The 17,586-nt window shown below is 29.2% G+C and overlaps 1 protein-coding gene and 1 long non-coding RNA gene across 3 annotated transcripts; one reads left to right on the top strand and one right to left on the bottom strand.

Moving 5' to 3' along the window:
* The first annotated feature begins 450 nt into the window (after positions 1 to 450).
* Positions 451 to 5,640, top strand: LOC112421141 (uncharacterized). Of its 2 annotated transcripts, XM_024781530.2 has the most exons (3): positions 451 to 915; positions 1,272 to 1,355; positions 5,112 to 5,640. In XM_024781530.2, the coding sequence occupies exons 1-3, from the start codon at positions 843 to 845 to the stop codon at positions 5,366 to 5,368; spliced, it is 414 nt and encodes a 137-aa protein (XP_024637298.1). In that variant the 5' UTR covers positions 451 to 842; the 3' UTR covers positions 5,369 to 5,640. The 2 variants fall into 2 exon arrangements, 1 of the variants encoding a protein (XP_024637298.1); XR_005645691.1 differs by lacking the exon at positions 5,112 to 5,640 and having other exon boundaries at positions 451 to 597; positions 1,272 to 1,521.
* A 3,840-nt stretch (positions 5,641 to 9,480) lies between these two features.
* LOC11410044 (uncharacterized) lies at positions 9,481 to 10,111 on the bottom strand. The gene is made up of 2 exons (XR_003011413.2): positions 9,951 to 10,111; positions 9,481 to 9,856 (listed from the first exon to the last, which is right to left on the bottom strand). It is a non-coding gene; the product is annotated as an uncharacterized lncRNA (long non-coding RNA).
* Positions 10,112 to 17,586: the final 7,475 nt, after the last annotated feature.

Below are 17,586 nucleotides of genomic sequence, written 5' to 3'. Positions count from 1 at the left end.
CAATTGGCGTCCACCGTGGGGCAAGGATCGAAGGATAATTAAGTACCATGGGTTCAAAGTGGGATATCGAGAAGTTTACCGGATAATTAAGTACCATGAGTTCAAAGTGGCGCCCACCTATTTAATGTAATTTAACCTATATATTAACTTTGATTTAAAATTTTGTCAATAGAAAAATAGTCATCCTATTCATATGCTATTTTTTTATCTATAAGTAAATGTGTTGTCACATCTTTGATTTGTTATTTATACAATCAACTTATTTCATCATTTATTATTGTTCTTTCTCTTTCGACACTTGCCCTTATATATTACAAAAGGCTAACATATATATAAACAAATGAATATATATTTTTTTGAATGGGAAAATATTTTATATATATATATATATATATATATATATATATATATATATATATATGTGTGTGTGTGTATGTATATATAAGGAGATTAAATTCCAAGTATTACACCAAAAAGAGAAAATAAAAATACCAAAAACCCCAAAGAAAAATCAACAGTGATCAATTAGACACTTGAAGTGACTTCGACCAGCACTCAAGTTTCAGTCTATCGGAGGAAACATTACAACATAAACAAGTTAAGTTTAATAAACAATAATGCACTTTGATGATCATCAAGATTGTTTTGTGAAATCTTGACTAAGGTTAAGTGATCAATTGAGTAAAGAAAATAAAAATATTGATTAGAGTCGTTTAACATTAATGTCAACTTTATAAATGACCTTTTACAACTCCTAAATTTTAAAAACTATTTCGGTGATATTAAAAATCTTGAAATATTTCCTTATAAATTGTATTCATTATATTTGAAAGAGAGAAAATATGGCTCAAATTCTCATATCCGTTCATGCTTTAAGCGTCTTTATTTTTCCATTTCTAGTTGTTATCATTAGAGGTATGTTATTTTTAACACTGTTTATAATTTTTCGGATTTATCTTATACTCCCTCCGTCCCAAATCATAAGTCCTTTGAAAAAAATTGACTTAAATTATAAGTCATTTTACAATACCAATAAAGCATGACTTTTCCTATTATACATTTAACTATTTATTACGATATCTTCTTTAAATTATATTTCTCATAGCATTTATTAAGGAAAATTTTTAAAACAACTAATGATATCTCTTTTTCATACAAAATTAATTACGTTTATTAACAAATGCTCAAAACATCATATAATTTAGGATGGAGGGAATACATAATATCATATAACCTATTGGTAACATTCTTTTTTTACTTTTTCTTATTAGATAAACCAGCTCCCATTCCCTGCAAATTTCATGCTGATTGTCCCATAATGTTGTCTATAGTTGTGGAGTGCATTAATAATGTTTGTGAGTTCATTTATATTTAACAATTAAGTTTAAAAATAATTGTATTACCGCTAAAGATGATCATTTTATTTGTACTTTGTAATTGGATTTATGTGTCTTTCGTCTTTAAAGTTGTATGACAAGTTCAAAAGTGTATTATTATATAAATTTTTCTATTATGTGCAAATTTACACATGTTAAAAAGTTTAAAATATAAATTTTAATTAAAATTTGAATATTTAATATTAAATATAAAACTTTTGAATATTATTACCTTTATTTGTTCATAGAAGATTTTACAAACATCGAATATAACTATAATACTAATATAGTTTAATAAATAAAGATAATACTACACCGTCTCTGAATATAAATCCCTTTTGAGGAAAATAAGTGTCTCTTTTTATAAGACCTCTTTAGTATTTCCTAGTATATTAATTAGTTGTTTACTAACATACCCCTATTTAATTATTTTATATCTTTTTCTTCAATCAACATTAAATACTATGTTGAAAACATACAATAATCCTCTCTCTTCAAAGATAAAATTGTAAAAACAATTATAATTACAAACAAAATTACCATTTTCAATTTTCTTAATTTATGCTATTTTTTCAAAAGAGTCTTATAATTAGAGACAGAGGTAGTACATGATTATACATTAATTATTATACTTCTATGTTACTATCTACTCCATCCGTCTCACAATATTAGTCGTTTAAGGTTTGTGCACGGTTATTAAGGAAATGATTAATTGTATGTGTTGATTTCAATGGTATAATTAGTATCATTTACAAAAACATCCTTATTAATTGTAGTTAGTGGAGTAATTAAGTTGGATGAAATTCAATAAATAAAGGTATAATAATGGAAAAAAAATAATAAATGTTGCATTGGTATTGTAAAATGACAATTATTTTGAGAAAAAAAAAATGTTAAAGAGACAATAATTGTCAGATGAAGGGAGTACTTAAAAAGGAATTGAAGACAGATAAACTTAACCTTTTGGCATACAGTAAGTGTTCACAATTAGTTTAGTATACTCATTAAATAATAGATCTTTGATACTACCTTCGTCCCAATTTATAGGACCCTTTTGTATTTTTTTCTCTGTCTCTTTTTCTAAGACTCCTTTTAAATTTCAATGTACATTAATTATTTCTTTACCTCTATATCCCTATTTATATTGCATATTTTGCAGCAATATATATTAAATATTTTGTGAAAAAATTAACTAATTCTCTTTCCTAAAGGGTAAACATGTAAAATGGTAATAATTGTCAACAAAACTAATTCAACAATCAACTTTCTTAATTCCCATGTTTTTCTCAAAAGGACCCTATAATTAGGGACGAAGATAGTATATTTACACAAAAAATGTTAACTTGTGCCCTTAGAACATACGTTAAAGAAATGTGAAAATTTTATCTTAGAAAATTGTTTCAATTTATTCTTTTGGAGTTTGAAAATTAATGTTTTGAAATAAATATCTTGAATTTATGGAATCCTTAACATGTGCCTTAAGGGCACAAGTTGCATGACCTTATTTATAATACACAAACGTTAAGACAATATTGATAAGTTAGGGTTATCTTCATTAATTAGTGTTTATAAATACTTCATACGATCCATAATAACTGAGTCATTTACAAAAAAAATATCGTTATAAAAAATTGACCCAGTTCACTTTTCAATACAATATTAATTACTTTTTCTTAATTATAACTCTAATTAATACTACTTTCACCACTCACAATTCAATAGTTGATAAGGAGGAATGCACCAATAGTTGACAAGATACTCAAAATCATTTCTCTCTCTTTTACTTGTATACAATTTTCTTAATATGTGTGAAATGAACAAAAGCTCGTTTAAAGTGGGACAGAGGAAGTAATACTCTCTCCGTCCCAAATTGTATGACGTTTTGAGCATTTCACACGTATTAAGAAATATAATTAATATTGTATGGAAAAGAGAAATTATGACTTGTTTTACAAAATTGTCCTTAATAAATGATACCGGAAAGATAAATGAAAGAATTAAAAGAAAATAGAGTAATAAATAGTTAATGATATAATAGAAAAGATAACATTAATGTTTCATTGGTATTGTAAAACGATATATAATTTGAAACTAATTTTTTCTTACAATTTCGGACGGATGGAGTATAAAGAAATATTACATGGACTTTCCTCAAGTTTTCATGAAATAGCACAATCACATATGTTACCCTCTCGGGTCCCAATTTTTCGTTTCTTTTTCGATGGGTGATCCCAAACATCCATTTTTAATTATCTTCCCCAAATGACCAAACCACAAACACAATAAAATTTAGAAAGAGGAAAACACGTTGCTGGATAGAATTACCAGAGAATGGGGAAACACTCATTGGAGAAGATAAAATTAAACCTAATGTTGTTTAACTTTCACTACTAAAAAAACAAAAATTAGTGAGGGAAATTTAGTGAGGGAAAACGTGAAATCCCTCTCTAATTCTGTCACTAAATTTTGCGACCAAGGAATTTGTGAGAGATTTTATTTTTTCCGTCACTAATTTCCCTCCCTGATTTTGTTTTTTCTAGTAGTGTTTATTGATGAAATTGATTTTTGTATTTACTTCATTTCCTAATTTTTTTCTTCTATATTTTTATCCAATAGCTTTTTAAATTTTTTGTGGTTTCAATTCGTGGGACAAACCACTTCAAAAACCTGAGTTATTTACTTGAATATTTCATTGACCAATAGAGGAGATAAAGATGAAAGGGTAATTGGGAAAGTGAAAGACATTAAAATTGAGTGAAAGAGTGTAGCAAGCCTACGGTGCGATGTAACTAGTCTCAGAAGCATGTTGCTTCATAGTGGAAGCTTTGCATGAATTGGTGGAGGAAGAGAATTAACGGAGGCTAGATAACGGTGTTAAGATAGTTTGTCAAATTGAAATTTAAGTAGTGGAGGTTAGTCTTTGGTTGAAATTAAGGAGAGGAGTTTAATTAGTGTCTTGATAAAAATTAGTGGGGGTGAGTGATATTTTAATAGACCTTAAGGAGGTTAATGCAATTTACTCATTATATAAATGGATAAATTTTGAAAATTAGTGATATTAATTGGATATTTATACACAAAATTATACTAATATGGATTAGTCATAGTTGATGACTACAACGGATGGACTTGGGTGAAATTCTCAAGATCTAAAGATGAATCATATTATGCACTTAGCATTTTTTTATACTCCAGTGCAAAATGAAAAGGATTTAAATATTTTGACAATCAGAATCGATCATGGTGGTAAATTTGAAAATAAGTCATTTGAAATTTTTTGTGTAAAACATGGAATTCACCATGATTTCATTTGTCCTAGAACTGATCCACAACAAAATGGAATTGTAGAACGAAAGAACAGATCTTTACAAGAAATGACACGTATGACCATGACTCATGAAACTAATATGGCTATAAACACTTTGGGCAGAAGTTGTAAACATAGCATATTATATTCAAAATAGAATCTATAATAGACCTATCTTGAACAAAACTCCATATGAACCCTTCAAAAGAAGAAAACCCAACACATCTTACTTTCACCAATTTGGATGTCTATGTTACATTTTAAAAAACAAAGTTCATGTACAGAAAAATTGATGTCAAAGCTTAAAAAAGTGACCTTATTGTGATACTCTAAACTCTCAAAAGCATACATAGTGTATAATTCTAAAACTAACACAGTTGAATCCTCTTATGTGTCATGACCTGTACCATCCTGTGATGCTTCAAAAGATGTTGCACACTCTAATGGACAAGGTGCAAGCTCAAGTACTGCTCTACAATTTGGAATAACTTTGAAGTACAAATCCTCACATAAAAAAGATCAAATCATTGCCAACAAGAATATTCCTCTAAAGACAAGATCAACATTCAGAAATGGACATCTTATGATGGGACTGCTATCAGTGATTGAGCCAACCTCTATAAATGATGCTCTAAAATATGATGGATGGGTTGTTGCAATACTAGATGAGCCGAATCGATTTTAAAGAAATGATGTCTGAGACTTAATGCTTAAACCAACTAAGAAAAACATCATTGAACCAAGTGGATTTTCAGGAACAATCTCAATGAGCAAGGAGAAGTGGTAAAAAAAATAAGGTTAGACATGTATCTCAAGGCTGTAGTAAGAACGAAGGTATTTATTTTCACTTAAACTTTTGCTTTTGTAGATAGGTTAGAAGCTATAAGATTATTATTATCTTAAGTGGTAAACCATGATATTATTCTATATCAAATGGATGTTAGAAATGCATTCTTAAATGGTCTCATTTTTTGGAGGTGTATCTTAAACAACCACCTACATTTGAAGATTTAAAACATCCAGAGTTAATGTATAAATTGAAAAAATCAATATATGGTCTAAAGCAAACATCCAGAGCTTGGTATGATATGATTAGTAACTTTCTTAAAGAAAAATGGTTTTACTCATGCTAAAGTAGACACAAGTCTCTTAAGAAAAACATTAAAGAATGATATTTTAATTATTTGTATATATGTCGATGATATCATTTTTTGTTATACTAACAAAACTCTTTGCAAGGAATTTTCTAAGATGATGCACGTAGAGTTTGAAATAAGTATGATGGGAAAACTAAAAAAAATTCTTAGAATTCAAATCAATAAATGCAAAGATAGAGTTATGTTCATCAATCCAAATATACCAATGAATTGTTGAAAATTCAACTTACTAGACTGTAAACTGATGACTACTCCTATGCATCCAACGTGCAATCTAAACTAAGATGACACAAGCGATAAGGTAGATCAAAAGTTATACATAGGTATAATTGGTTCTCTTTTCTACCTAACTACATCTAGACCTGATATTTCTTGTGTGCTAGGTTTCAATCAAATCCTAAAGAAACTCACTTAACTGTTGTTAAGAGAATCTTTAGATATATGAAAGGAACTACTAATATTTGTTTCCTTTATAAGAAATCTCAACATTACTAGCTGGTTGGATTATGTTATGATGAATATGTTCGAGACAAAGTTGAAAGAAAAAATATGAGTGAAATTGTAAACTCATTGGTGAAAATCTGATCTCTCGGGCTAGTAAAAGACAATTAACAATCACAAATACTGAAAGTACACAATTTCATGGGGTACTTTAATATTGGGAGAGTGGTTGCATAGGAATTGAAAATTAGGGTAATTGAAGGAGTTATTGTAATCACAACATTGTAAGCAAATTTCTATTTTAGTGGAAGTGCTTGATAGAGACGTTTTCTATCAAGAAGGGTGGAGGTATCCCAAAGCCAGAACGAAAGGGGTAACCACTTCAAATCACGGTGTTGTTTTTCTTCCCTTCCTCTTTTACTTTGTTTAATATTGAGTATATGAATGTTCGATGATTGTACCTTATTGATTTGAATGTGATCTATGTTTTAAGCATTAACCTTGTTTTGATTCATTGAATCAAATTTTCTTTTTAACTTAATATTGATCACATTAGAATTCAATTAAAGTTCAACTCATCAAATTCATATACCTTTTGTTCATTAGTTGTTGCTCAATTTATTGCTCTTTGGTTTGGTTTGAGAATCGTCTTGTTTTGTATATTGTGTAAGCATTATTGATCATTGATTGTATTAAGATTTAGCATTTGAATCTCTCAATTCAATAGTAATTCTTATTGTGCTTTACTTTGTCTTAATCTCTTTGTCATAATTATTGTTTCGAGCACAAATCCAATTAGTCAAATTGTTTTCAAACACGCTTTCGCTAAAAGCTCGATAAATTTTGTAAAATGTTATTCACCCCCCTCTAGTGTGTATCCTATCTTGCCATATAGACCAACACTTGCATCTGTAATTTGGTTATTATATTAAAATTTCATCATTTTGATCAAATTATAGTTGCAAGCTCAACATAATGAACCAAGTGGTTGAAAATTATCATGGTGTTGGGATTATTGGGTGTTGTTTCTTTGTTAAAGAAATTCAAAACAAGAGGCTACAAAAAAAACTTATTTTAGTTACCCAGAAATATCCGATTACACCCAAATCTCTTTAAACTTTGATGGTAATACCGAAATTGTCATGTTCATAACAAAATTCAAAACCCTTTTTTATGTTTCATTCTAAATCTTCAAATCTTTCACAAACATCTAACATCCATGAATCCGGGACCAAAGTTAATGAAAGGTTAAATTGAAGTACAAAGCTTTTCATTGAAATGATTGTATTGTTTAATTTTATGTGATTAAATGATTTGCTGCATTTTTTTATGTTAATTCAATTGTTTTTCCAAATTGTTATGTTTTGGAGAGGAATCGTTTGGGTGAAAATCAGGTTTTTGAGTAAAAACCTTCAAAAACCTGTTTTAAGAACTTTTGAGAAATAAGTTATTTTGGGTGATTTGAATTAAATTGCTTTGGGTTAGAAAACTATATTTTTCGATGAGTATTGATTGTTTAAGTGTTTGGAACGAATTCGGTGAAAGTGGAATAAAAAATGGACCGACGAAAAGTGTTGTTTTGCTGTGACAGGCAAAACGCACGGTCTGCATCAGGGAGTGCACAACTGCATTTTTCATGTTTAGCATCCTACGTGAACCAATTATAGCTATACCAACTCGAATTAGTTATAAGTTAACATGGTTTCAAATCACAACAACCTTCAGTTTCTTATATAAGTATGAATCAATTGACCGACTCTTCTTAGGCATGAAACATTTTGTTTGAAAGCCATATACAATCATTGTGTGTTGCAACAATTGATTATTCTATCAAAGAGTGAGAGAGGAAATGGAGGAAGAAATTAGGTTAAGGGGTGTGAGGAATAGAAAGAGAATTAAAACAAGAGTAATAATTGAAAATTAGAAAAGGAATTAAGGGTGTTTTTGTCAATTTAAGGGGTAATAATATGAAATGCACAAATTTCAAGTCAAAGTTACCAATTTAAACTTCATGTGCAAAATAAAAAAACCCTTAATAAATAAACAATTTTTCCTTATATGTCATAATTTTATAAAAATCAATTTAGAATCCTTATTATCTTAATATAAATTGAGAAGTGTAACTTTAAAATCAGGGCCTTGTCGGGTGACTATCCTAGTTGCTACTTAGTAGAGATCAAATTTTCTTAAAAAGACATAAATATCTCTGTTACGTTGTTTTTGTGAGTAAATATCCAGTTAATAACCTCTAATTTAAAATGTATGCATTTATATCTTGTATGAACTTCAAAATTATAGAAATTGGACTCTCAATTTCTTTTTTTAAACTTAGAGAATCCTTACTTGTTAGTATGGTAATTCTTGAAAACATTATCTATGTAGGTTCAAATGGTGTCAAAAGAAACATGATTGTCTTAACTCTTACATATTATAAATAATTTATTAAAAATATGATTTAGTAGGTTTTTAGTCCCTTTAAATATATCAAATTTCGATTTTTCTCCTCATAAAAATAAGTGGCATGTTTGAGTCTCCATAAAAGAATTCAACATAGAATTTTAGTTGGTGCTAAATTCAAATTTGTTTAATTATCTTTATACTTTTAAATTTTACTTGATTTTTCTCAAACATGTTTTGAACATTATAAAAATAATTTCTTAAAAAATTAGCGCAAAATATGATTTATATATTTTCATTACTTTTATCTCGAACTTTTTGAAGTTTAAAAGATTCATATTTTTTTCATTTCATATTAATATTCTAATTTTTTGTGAGAGGTTTTAAATAAGGCTGAAAAAAAATCTAATGTTAATATTCTAATTTTTTTGTAACCAAAAAAATAAGGCTGCAAAAAGTCTTTCAAAGTTCCATAATAATTAAACAAATTTAAATTAACAAGGAGTAAAACTTCATGTTGAAAAAATTTATAGGAACGTAAACATGCTACTTTTATTTATGAGACTTAAAGAAACATTTGATATATTCATTAAAAATATATACATCATTCGCGTATTGTTACGTTCTTTTTTCAGTTCTGTTGGATAAACTAAGGTATTTTCCGTAAGAAAATGTAGAGAATAATCACTCAAGATAACTAAGACTCATTTAAGAGGTTGAGCTCTCTGAACAAACTTTTATGCTATTTAATGGGTATGATATATTATTTGCAAGAACTTATGGCGTAAGACTCTTACATTTAGCTTTTTTCAATGATTTGTTTTAAATACATACTACATGTAAAAGAAGAATAAATAATCAATCTACATAATGGAAGAGATACTTTATAATAGTATCTTATTATTACTATATATTATTTAGGGATGGTGTTGTTTGTGATTTCATCTATGAGAAAACTAAGGTACAAATACTACCATAATATAATGATACATTGTAGAGCTTGTTATAAAAACTGAAGGGCTAGAGAAATATAAATTAAATTTTAAAGTAAAATATAAAAGTACAAATACAATTATAACCTTACATGAAGACCTCACAAACATTATCAATGCACTTCAAATTATCAAGAGGTGTAAAAAAATTTAGACAGTCTTCGTTACAATCGCATGTAATTGCAGCTGCATTAATAAGGAAGAATGGTGTTACAAACATGATATAAGAATTTGTAAAAGATGAATTATAAATTCAAAATTAGTGCGAAAAATGACTAACTCTTAAAGGTTACTACAAGATACGGGAAAAGACATATGATCATAGCATAAATCAACATGTGATTATTAGCCATATTTTTTCTCCTTTGCATATAATATATAAAATTTTGTTAATCCCTTTAATTATACTTATAGAGGGATAACATTATCTATTCTCCTTATAAAGGGATTAACAAAAAAGCCATTTATATAATGTTACCTCTTCTACGCGTTACTCTTCTACTTCAATTATTTATTTGTAATCCTTTAGGATGTGCAAGAAGTCATTTATTAAATCAGAATTAATGTTAAATTTTTATGATAAATATACTTTGTGTATAAGTTACCTCCCTCAAACGATCAACTAATCTTCCTAAAGATCTCACATTTTTTATTTTATTTTAAAATAAACGATATTCAATCATTTAATTTGATAGAGTACATCAATACAATACAAATTCAAAGCTAAGTCACAAAAACAAAAAGGATGAATTTGTGAATAAAGTCACAACATTCATGTTAATAGCATAAAATCGTATAGTACTTATGCCTACAAATACAACTATATTCAAATCTACGAACTCATGTTCTCAGATCAACAACGTTGACAACGCAAAAGTCATTGATTAAATATGCACTTGCTCAAAGCTAATATTTCAACTTGAATCAAATAAACACCACATTAAGACGTGTAATCAAAAACACATTGCACAAAGACGAGAAATCAAAACAAATAAAGTGGTGCAAAGATGATGAAATCACAAAAACAAAATAAGATTGAATATGTGAAATTCACTTATTTAACTAAGAAAAACAATTCGGATTGGCGATTTTGGATCAAAATTGATCATAAATCTCCCCTCTTTGATAGAACAAGAAGAACAATGGTGACACCTAGTGTTTGGGAAGAGAGAGAGTGTGTTATTGAGTAACGTGTACGTTTTTTCACATATTTTTTTTTTTTATGATGATCAAAGTTTGTTATTTTTTATTAAAATTTATTTTATATAATATATATTAGCCTTTCGTAATATATAGAGGAAAAAATTAAAAAGAGAAAAAACAACAATGAATGAATAGAAAACTTAGTTGTATAAGTAACGCGTAGAAGAGGTAACATTATATAATTTTTTTGATAGAACAATATATTTATTTATAAATTGAAATCTAAAATATAATGACTTTTATGCAATGTATTTTATAAAACTAATGTTGGGAATTCAAGTAATAGATGCTTGAATATTTAAATTTAATTAATTTTATCAAAGTTTAGATAATGTTTTTTTTATAGATCAAGAGATAGGGGAAGCGTCAAGTTGAGTCTGAATGACATATTCTTCCATCTTATGTCGGTTACTGATGGATTAGTTTAGGCAAGTGCGTCAAATCGTATAAGTAATGAAACAGTAAGTTATCGTCACAACAGGGATTGTCGTTAAACTCAGTAATTACTGGAATTTATTTAAAAAGCAAATAAAGTAGATGATTGAAAGGTGGTTGCAGAATTTTAACTGGCCTATCCAATGTGAGATTAGGTTTGTTGATTCAGAAGTGTAACATCGATTAAGGAATCCTTAAATCCCCTCTTCTGTCTTTATTGGAATTAACTCTGCTAAATTATTAGTTTATGACTTGTTTCTTTGGATTTAAGAAATTAGAACATAATCCCCTGATGAATCAGTGGAAGTTTATTTATTATCTCTGCAATTTAACCAGTTACAATTGCAGTGTTCCCTTAAGATGAGTTATACCCCTAAATTCATACTTTCATTTGATTACAAGAATTGAATTTAGAAACTAAACAATTCACTACTGTCTTCTTTGAATGGAATTCGGGTTGTTAATCCTACTAAACTCCATCTATAGATAAAGTATAGAAACAAACATATCCAAATTAAATTATACTTTAGATCATCAACTAAATAAAAAACTTTATTAATTGAAAACAACAAATAAGAAGGTGTTCATCGTGAAACCCTAATCAAATAGGCTTAGTTGTTCATGGAAACTGACATCATTGCAAAATAATATAAAAACATACCCTAACGATAACAAAAGGAGGATGTAGATCATATGCCTTGGAGCTATGATGCTTGACCCTTGCCTTGTACAGCTAGTATTCTGAATGAATAAATGTGTGTGCAAGGGTCTCTATTTTGGGTACATCATTACTTAGGGGTTAAGAGAAGAAAAACTAGAGTTTTCCACTGAAAACAACTTAAAAATAAAGCAACCAGCACTCCCAAGGCATGCTCATGTGCGGCGAGAATGAAGTGAGGCGCAAGGGCATATGGGACATAAAGGAATGGTATCACATGTGCCCGCGCAGGAGCGCATGACCCATGCACAGAGGCACATGAGCCAACCCCGCGTGTGCCAATTTTCAGTTTTCGTTCCTTTTTCGAGCGTTCTTCCGTCTTGCAATGACTTGGAACTTGAAATTAATTTTGTACACTTTTATTGTCCTCAAAAACCCTCTAAGAACCATTGATCTTCAATATTCATATCCTTAATCCTTCACTTGATTTCTCACTAAAAAGACTCAAAATACCTATGTAGTTGCATGATTTTGGGTAAAAGTAAATTACAATGACTCGAACGAAAACATTACAATTTGTTCCTCAAACCATTGACAACTCCTATAAATAACTTCTAATTTGCCTTCAAATGCAAAGAAAATAACTAAAAACATAGCATAAAATATCATATGATGTTCTATCATCAGCTACTTATAATACACTATTAAAAAAATAAAAATATATATGCAAGGAGGGGGGGCCAAACTAAAACCATCGAAAAGCAAGGAAAAATGAAATAAGAAAAGTAAAGAAAAATGGTCCTAGAAGAAAAGGTGTTGCTTAAGCATCATTGAGTTCGCCCTTGGATCGAATGTTGTAGGAATTGAGTTTGTTTAGTTGTTTCTTCCGATTCTTCATTAGATAACGCTTAAAAGGGACGTCGACATCTTTATCTTGAATAAGATATTTTCTAACAAGAAAAAATTCCTTCTGAAGTTGCGAACAATAATAAGTTATGCTTGTTTCTTTTGCGGCTAACACATGTTGAGATTGAATTGGAGGTACATATACATTTGAATCAATTTGTGCAACTCCCTTTGTATGTTTAGGTAAATCAGGGAATATAGGAGGCATTGGATCCAAAGATAAAACTTGTTGGTGATTTTCAAAATAATGGAATCACTTTAGAACCAAAAGTTGTAACTCTTCATCAAGAGTTGCAACTCTTCCTGAAAATCATTCATTTACATTGGAACCTTTGGCAAATGGGTGCTTAATGAACCTTAGCATTGATTCAAGTGTATATGATCGCAACCTTCGGCAAAGGGGTGCTTAATGAACCATATTATTCATTCAAGTCAAAGGGGTGTATTTTCTCTCATGTGAAGGGTCATATAATATACTATAAATGCTTGACATTTGGGCATTAATTTGACACACACAGAAAGAGGAATTTTGACTAGAATCGACATTTGTCAATAGGCTAAAACATTACTAGATGTTTGGGATATGGATCATCTGCAACACTTTTCTCTCCTGCACTTCCTAGTGCCCTTTTATGTTCTTATCTCTCACATGATTTCCTCTCTCTCTCTCATCATTACTTCTTCCTTTTTTATTTATGGTTTTTCTCTCCTCACACACAAAATCACAACAGCAGCACTATTGTCGCCGGAGGGGATATATATCCTTCTCTTTATTAAAGTTGATTCAACTTTAAAAAAAAAAACACACACACACACACACGCACAAACATCTGCATATAGATTGCTTTCAGCGAAGAGAAGTACAAATTCTCAAAAGAGAAAACAAAACAAAAAATAAAAATAAATAAATACAAACACTACGTATAATGTAAGAAACAAACCAATAATAAAAAGAAATCACCCATACAACCTACAAATTATAACAACCAAGAATATAAATGGCGTACTCTTTTTTTAGGGAATAAATGGGTGTTACACTAGGGATTACAATATTTATCTACTTACTATATTATAAAATTAAATGTCTATGATTTTACCATTTTGTCCCTAAGAAGGGCATTTTTGTAATTTTCTATTGATGGGGTGTGGTTAGTGCCACCTCATCATTTTTAGGGTGGATTTCCCATTTTGCCCCTCACCTTTTTTTTAATTATTTTATAATTTTTATATTTTTAATAACTTTTAACTATTTTTCAATTTTTTCACCCAAATTAAGTTGCTTCTACATTGTCGTTGTGGGAGATTAATGTATCATTTGACCCGGCTTTTTTTCCAACTTCTCTTCATTTTTTAGGAGAAGTTAGGTCAAACACACTATCAATTATTTTAATTTCAATATTATTTAATCATCACAACCTCACAAATATTTTTATTCACGCTGTCATTTAATGATACCAAATACTTCTATTTCCTTTCTTAAACCTTGCGAATGTATACACACACACATTGACGTTTAGAGTAATATTTTATGTCCGTCTGTTTGTGTTTTTGTTACGCTGATGCATATAATTTTTTTTAGTGTTCCTTGGTCGAGTGCTACCTCACCGATTTTTTTTAACTATTTTTCAATTTTTATATTTTTAAAAACTTTTAACTATTTTCCAATTTTTTTATTTTTAACTATTTTTCAATTTTTCTCCCAATTCAGTTGCTTCTACACTACCGTTGTGGGAGATTAAGATACCATTGACCCGACTTTTTTTTTACTTCTCTACGTTTTTAAGGAGAAGTTAGGTCAAACATAATATTAATTAAGTACTTAGGCCCCGTTTGGTTTGAGCTTATTTTGAGCTTATGAAAAATAGCTTATGTAAATAGATAAGCTTTTATTTTAATCTATAAGTTCTGACTAACGAAAATTGCATTTTCATAACCCATTTTTTCATAAACTACCTTAAAAACTTATAAATAATACATAAAAATGTATTTATTTGCATAAGTTGTTTTATATAAGCTCTAAAATAAGCTAATCCAAACGAGCTTACTAGAAAGGAACTTTTTTAATGCATAAAATTGAATGGAATGAGCTTTAGCCAAAAGTTGTTGAATGCCACTTTAAAAAACTACTTCTCAACAATATATTTCACAAGCACCTCTTTTCAACTCACGCTGGAAACCTTTTCTTTTATTTTTTAATATTATATTTCAATATGTTTTCTTTTCATATAACTTTATTTTATTTTTTTTTGAACCGTTCCATTTAATTTTATTATCTTTTTTTTAAAAGAATTTTATTATCTTTTTATCACTTATATATTTAATTTCAATATTGCTTAATCATCACAACCTCACAAATATTTTTATTCACGCTGTCATTTAGTGATACCAAATATTTTTATTTCATTTCTTCAACCTCGTGAATATACACACACGCACATTAACGTTTAAAGTAATATTTTATGTTCGTTTGTCTGATTTTGTTATGCTAATGCATATTTTTTTTTAGAGTATTGCTTGGTTGAGTGCTACCTCTCCGATTTTTTTTTAACTATTTTCCAATTTTCATATTTTTTAAAAATTTTGACTATTTTCCAATTTTTTTATTTTTAACTATTTTCTAATTTTTTTTTTCTCCCAAATTCAGTTGCTTCTACACTGCCGTTCTAGGAGATTAAGATACCGTTTAACCCGTTTTTTTTTTTCTCTTTCAATTTCTCAACATTTTTAAGGAGAAGTTGGGCCAAGTACAATATCAATTAAGTACTTACTAAAAAAAGGTATTTTTTTTAATGCATAAAATTGAATGGAATGAGCTTTGGCCAAAAGTTGTTGAATGCTACTTCAAAAAACTATTTATCGACAATTTATTTCACAAGCATCTCTCTTCAAATAACGAGTGATGGAAGAAGGTGGTAAGCTCATATTTGATCTCGAAAAGTCACAGAAGAACTTGCAAATTCGAGTTGTTCCAAAGTAGATATTTGTTGTTGAACTATTTGAACTTCTACTATTTTGACGTACCGCTTTGGACTGTAGTCACAAACTATCTTGACTTTGGGATGTCATTTGTTCTTTTCATTTTGTCTAATGTAAATATTGGCAAAAACCCCTTTTTGGTTAGTCAATGAAACTTGCAATCCCTTTTTTTTTTGAACCTAACTATTATGTAACGTTAATCTGCACATTGGTTCCAATTAGTATCATGTTAATTGTAATGTTGTTGTCCTAATCTCTTGAACAAAATAAAACATGCTCTTTTCCTACAGTAAATCTTTATAATGCTTTGGTAATTGTTTTAGAAATGTACATATATATAACTTCTAATTGACACTGCAATTTGTTTTGTACCTAGCACTTCTCAAATGAGATATCAATGACATTTCTAAAAGGAATACGGGAAACAATCACACTCATCAACAAACAAGCTCAAAAAAGGTATAAGTTTCACTTGATAACGACAAAGAGAGCAAGTTACAAAAAATACTTAGGCGGCCAATGGTTCAAATTTTGTCGTGAACATATGTTAGAGGTAGGTGATAAGTTAATTTTTGATCTAGAGAAGCCACCTAAAAATATGCACGTTCAAGTCGTTTCCAAATAAAGATTTAATGTTCATGATTCGCACTTTCAACAGATCACCTTAACTCTAATCCTAGACTAGATTATCTTCACTCTCCGATGTTACTTCTTTGTTTGATTTCATTTGATGTGAATATGGGTATCAATCATTTTTTAGTAACTCTATAACACCAACACTCTTTTTTATAATTTTGGATAATATGTAAATTCACACATCATTGGTTCCTTTATTGGTTCCAATTGTTTTCATCCTAAATATTATGTCAATTTCTAATCTCATAAACTGATTATATGCTCTCTTAATCAGCACATACATATTTTATGATGAATCACAATGTTCTGTCGTTTTAACATCTCTTCTTTCAGAGAATTTTTTTTATCGAATACGTTATTGAATCCGTGGGAAGCACGGGTTTGTAACTAGTTTCCAACTTAAAACAATGGCCTGGGTTGGATGTTACCCCATATTTTAAACAAGTTTGTTCGATTTGAGCTAAAAAGCCTTGAAATAATTAAGACTCAAATTTATGGACTAAATCGTACGTTTTTCGATTTTGGCCGACCAATACGTATGGACTATCCCATTTTGTTAGCTTTATGTTTGTAAAACAGACAACCATATATGTGTGTGAGATAATTAAAAAAATGGTTGGAATTTGTTTTTGAAACATGTAATGATAAAAAGGCCTTCGAATCGTTGTAATTTATCATCACAATGAATATTTAAAGAGTAAATAGTCAAAAACCCCCCCGAATTTGCAGGTTTCGTCAATTACCCCCCTGCAGTTCACAAAACGTCAAATACCCCCCCGAAATTGCATAATAATGGTCAATTTCGTCCAGCCGTCCATTTCTGCCGTTTGAATGGTGACGTGGCCGTTAACTGACCAAATGGCACATCCACGTGAGACACTTGATTAAGACACGTCATAGGGGGGTTTTTGCCTAGTTTTGATTTTTTTTTTCTTCAGTTTTTTTATCTGCAACGGTAACTTCTTTGTTATATACATAACCATAATTTCATCTTCATCCTCATTCTTCCTCATTCTTCTCCATCTCAATTCAGTTTCTTCCTTCTAAATCGTTTGAAAATGATGGGTGGTGGATTTGGATGTACAAATCAAAGGAAAATGAA

This window comes from Medicago truncatula, chromosome 4 (assembly GCF_003473485.1).
Source record: "Medicago truncatula cultivar Jemalong A17 chromosome 4, MtrunA17r5.0-ANR, whole genome shotgun sequence".
NCBI classification, from domain to species: Eukaryota; Viridiplantae; Streptophyta; class Magnoliopsida; order Fabales; family Fabaceae; genus Medicago; species Medicago truncatula.
This window is presented reverse-complemented; position numbering and strand designations above follow the sequence as displayed.

What these genes read in the sequence shown, in the direction of transcription:
- LOC112421141 (XM_024781530.2), top strand. Translation starts at nt 843, where the DNA reads ATGGCTCAAATTCTCATATCCGTTCATGCTTTAAGCGTCTTTATTTTT. An exon ending in TCTAGTTGTTATCATTAGAG is followed by an intron (nt 916 to 1,271) that starts GTATGTTATTTT and finishes TTTTCTTATTAG; the next exon opens with ATAAACCAGCTCCCATTCCC. An exon ending in GGAGTGCATTAATAATGTTT is followed by an intron (nt 1,356 to 5,111) that starts GTGAGTTCATTT and finishes ATGCTTCAAAAG; the next exon opens with ATGTTGCACACTCTAATGGA.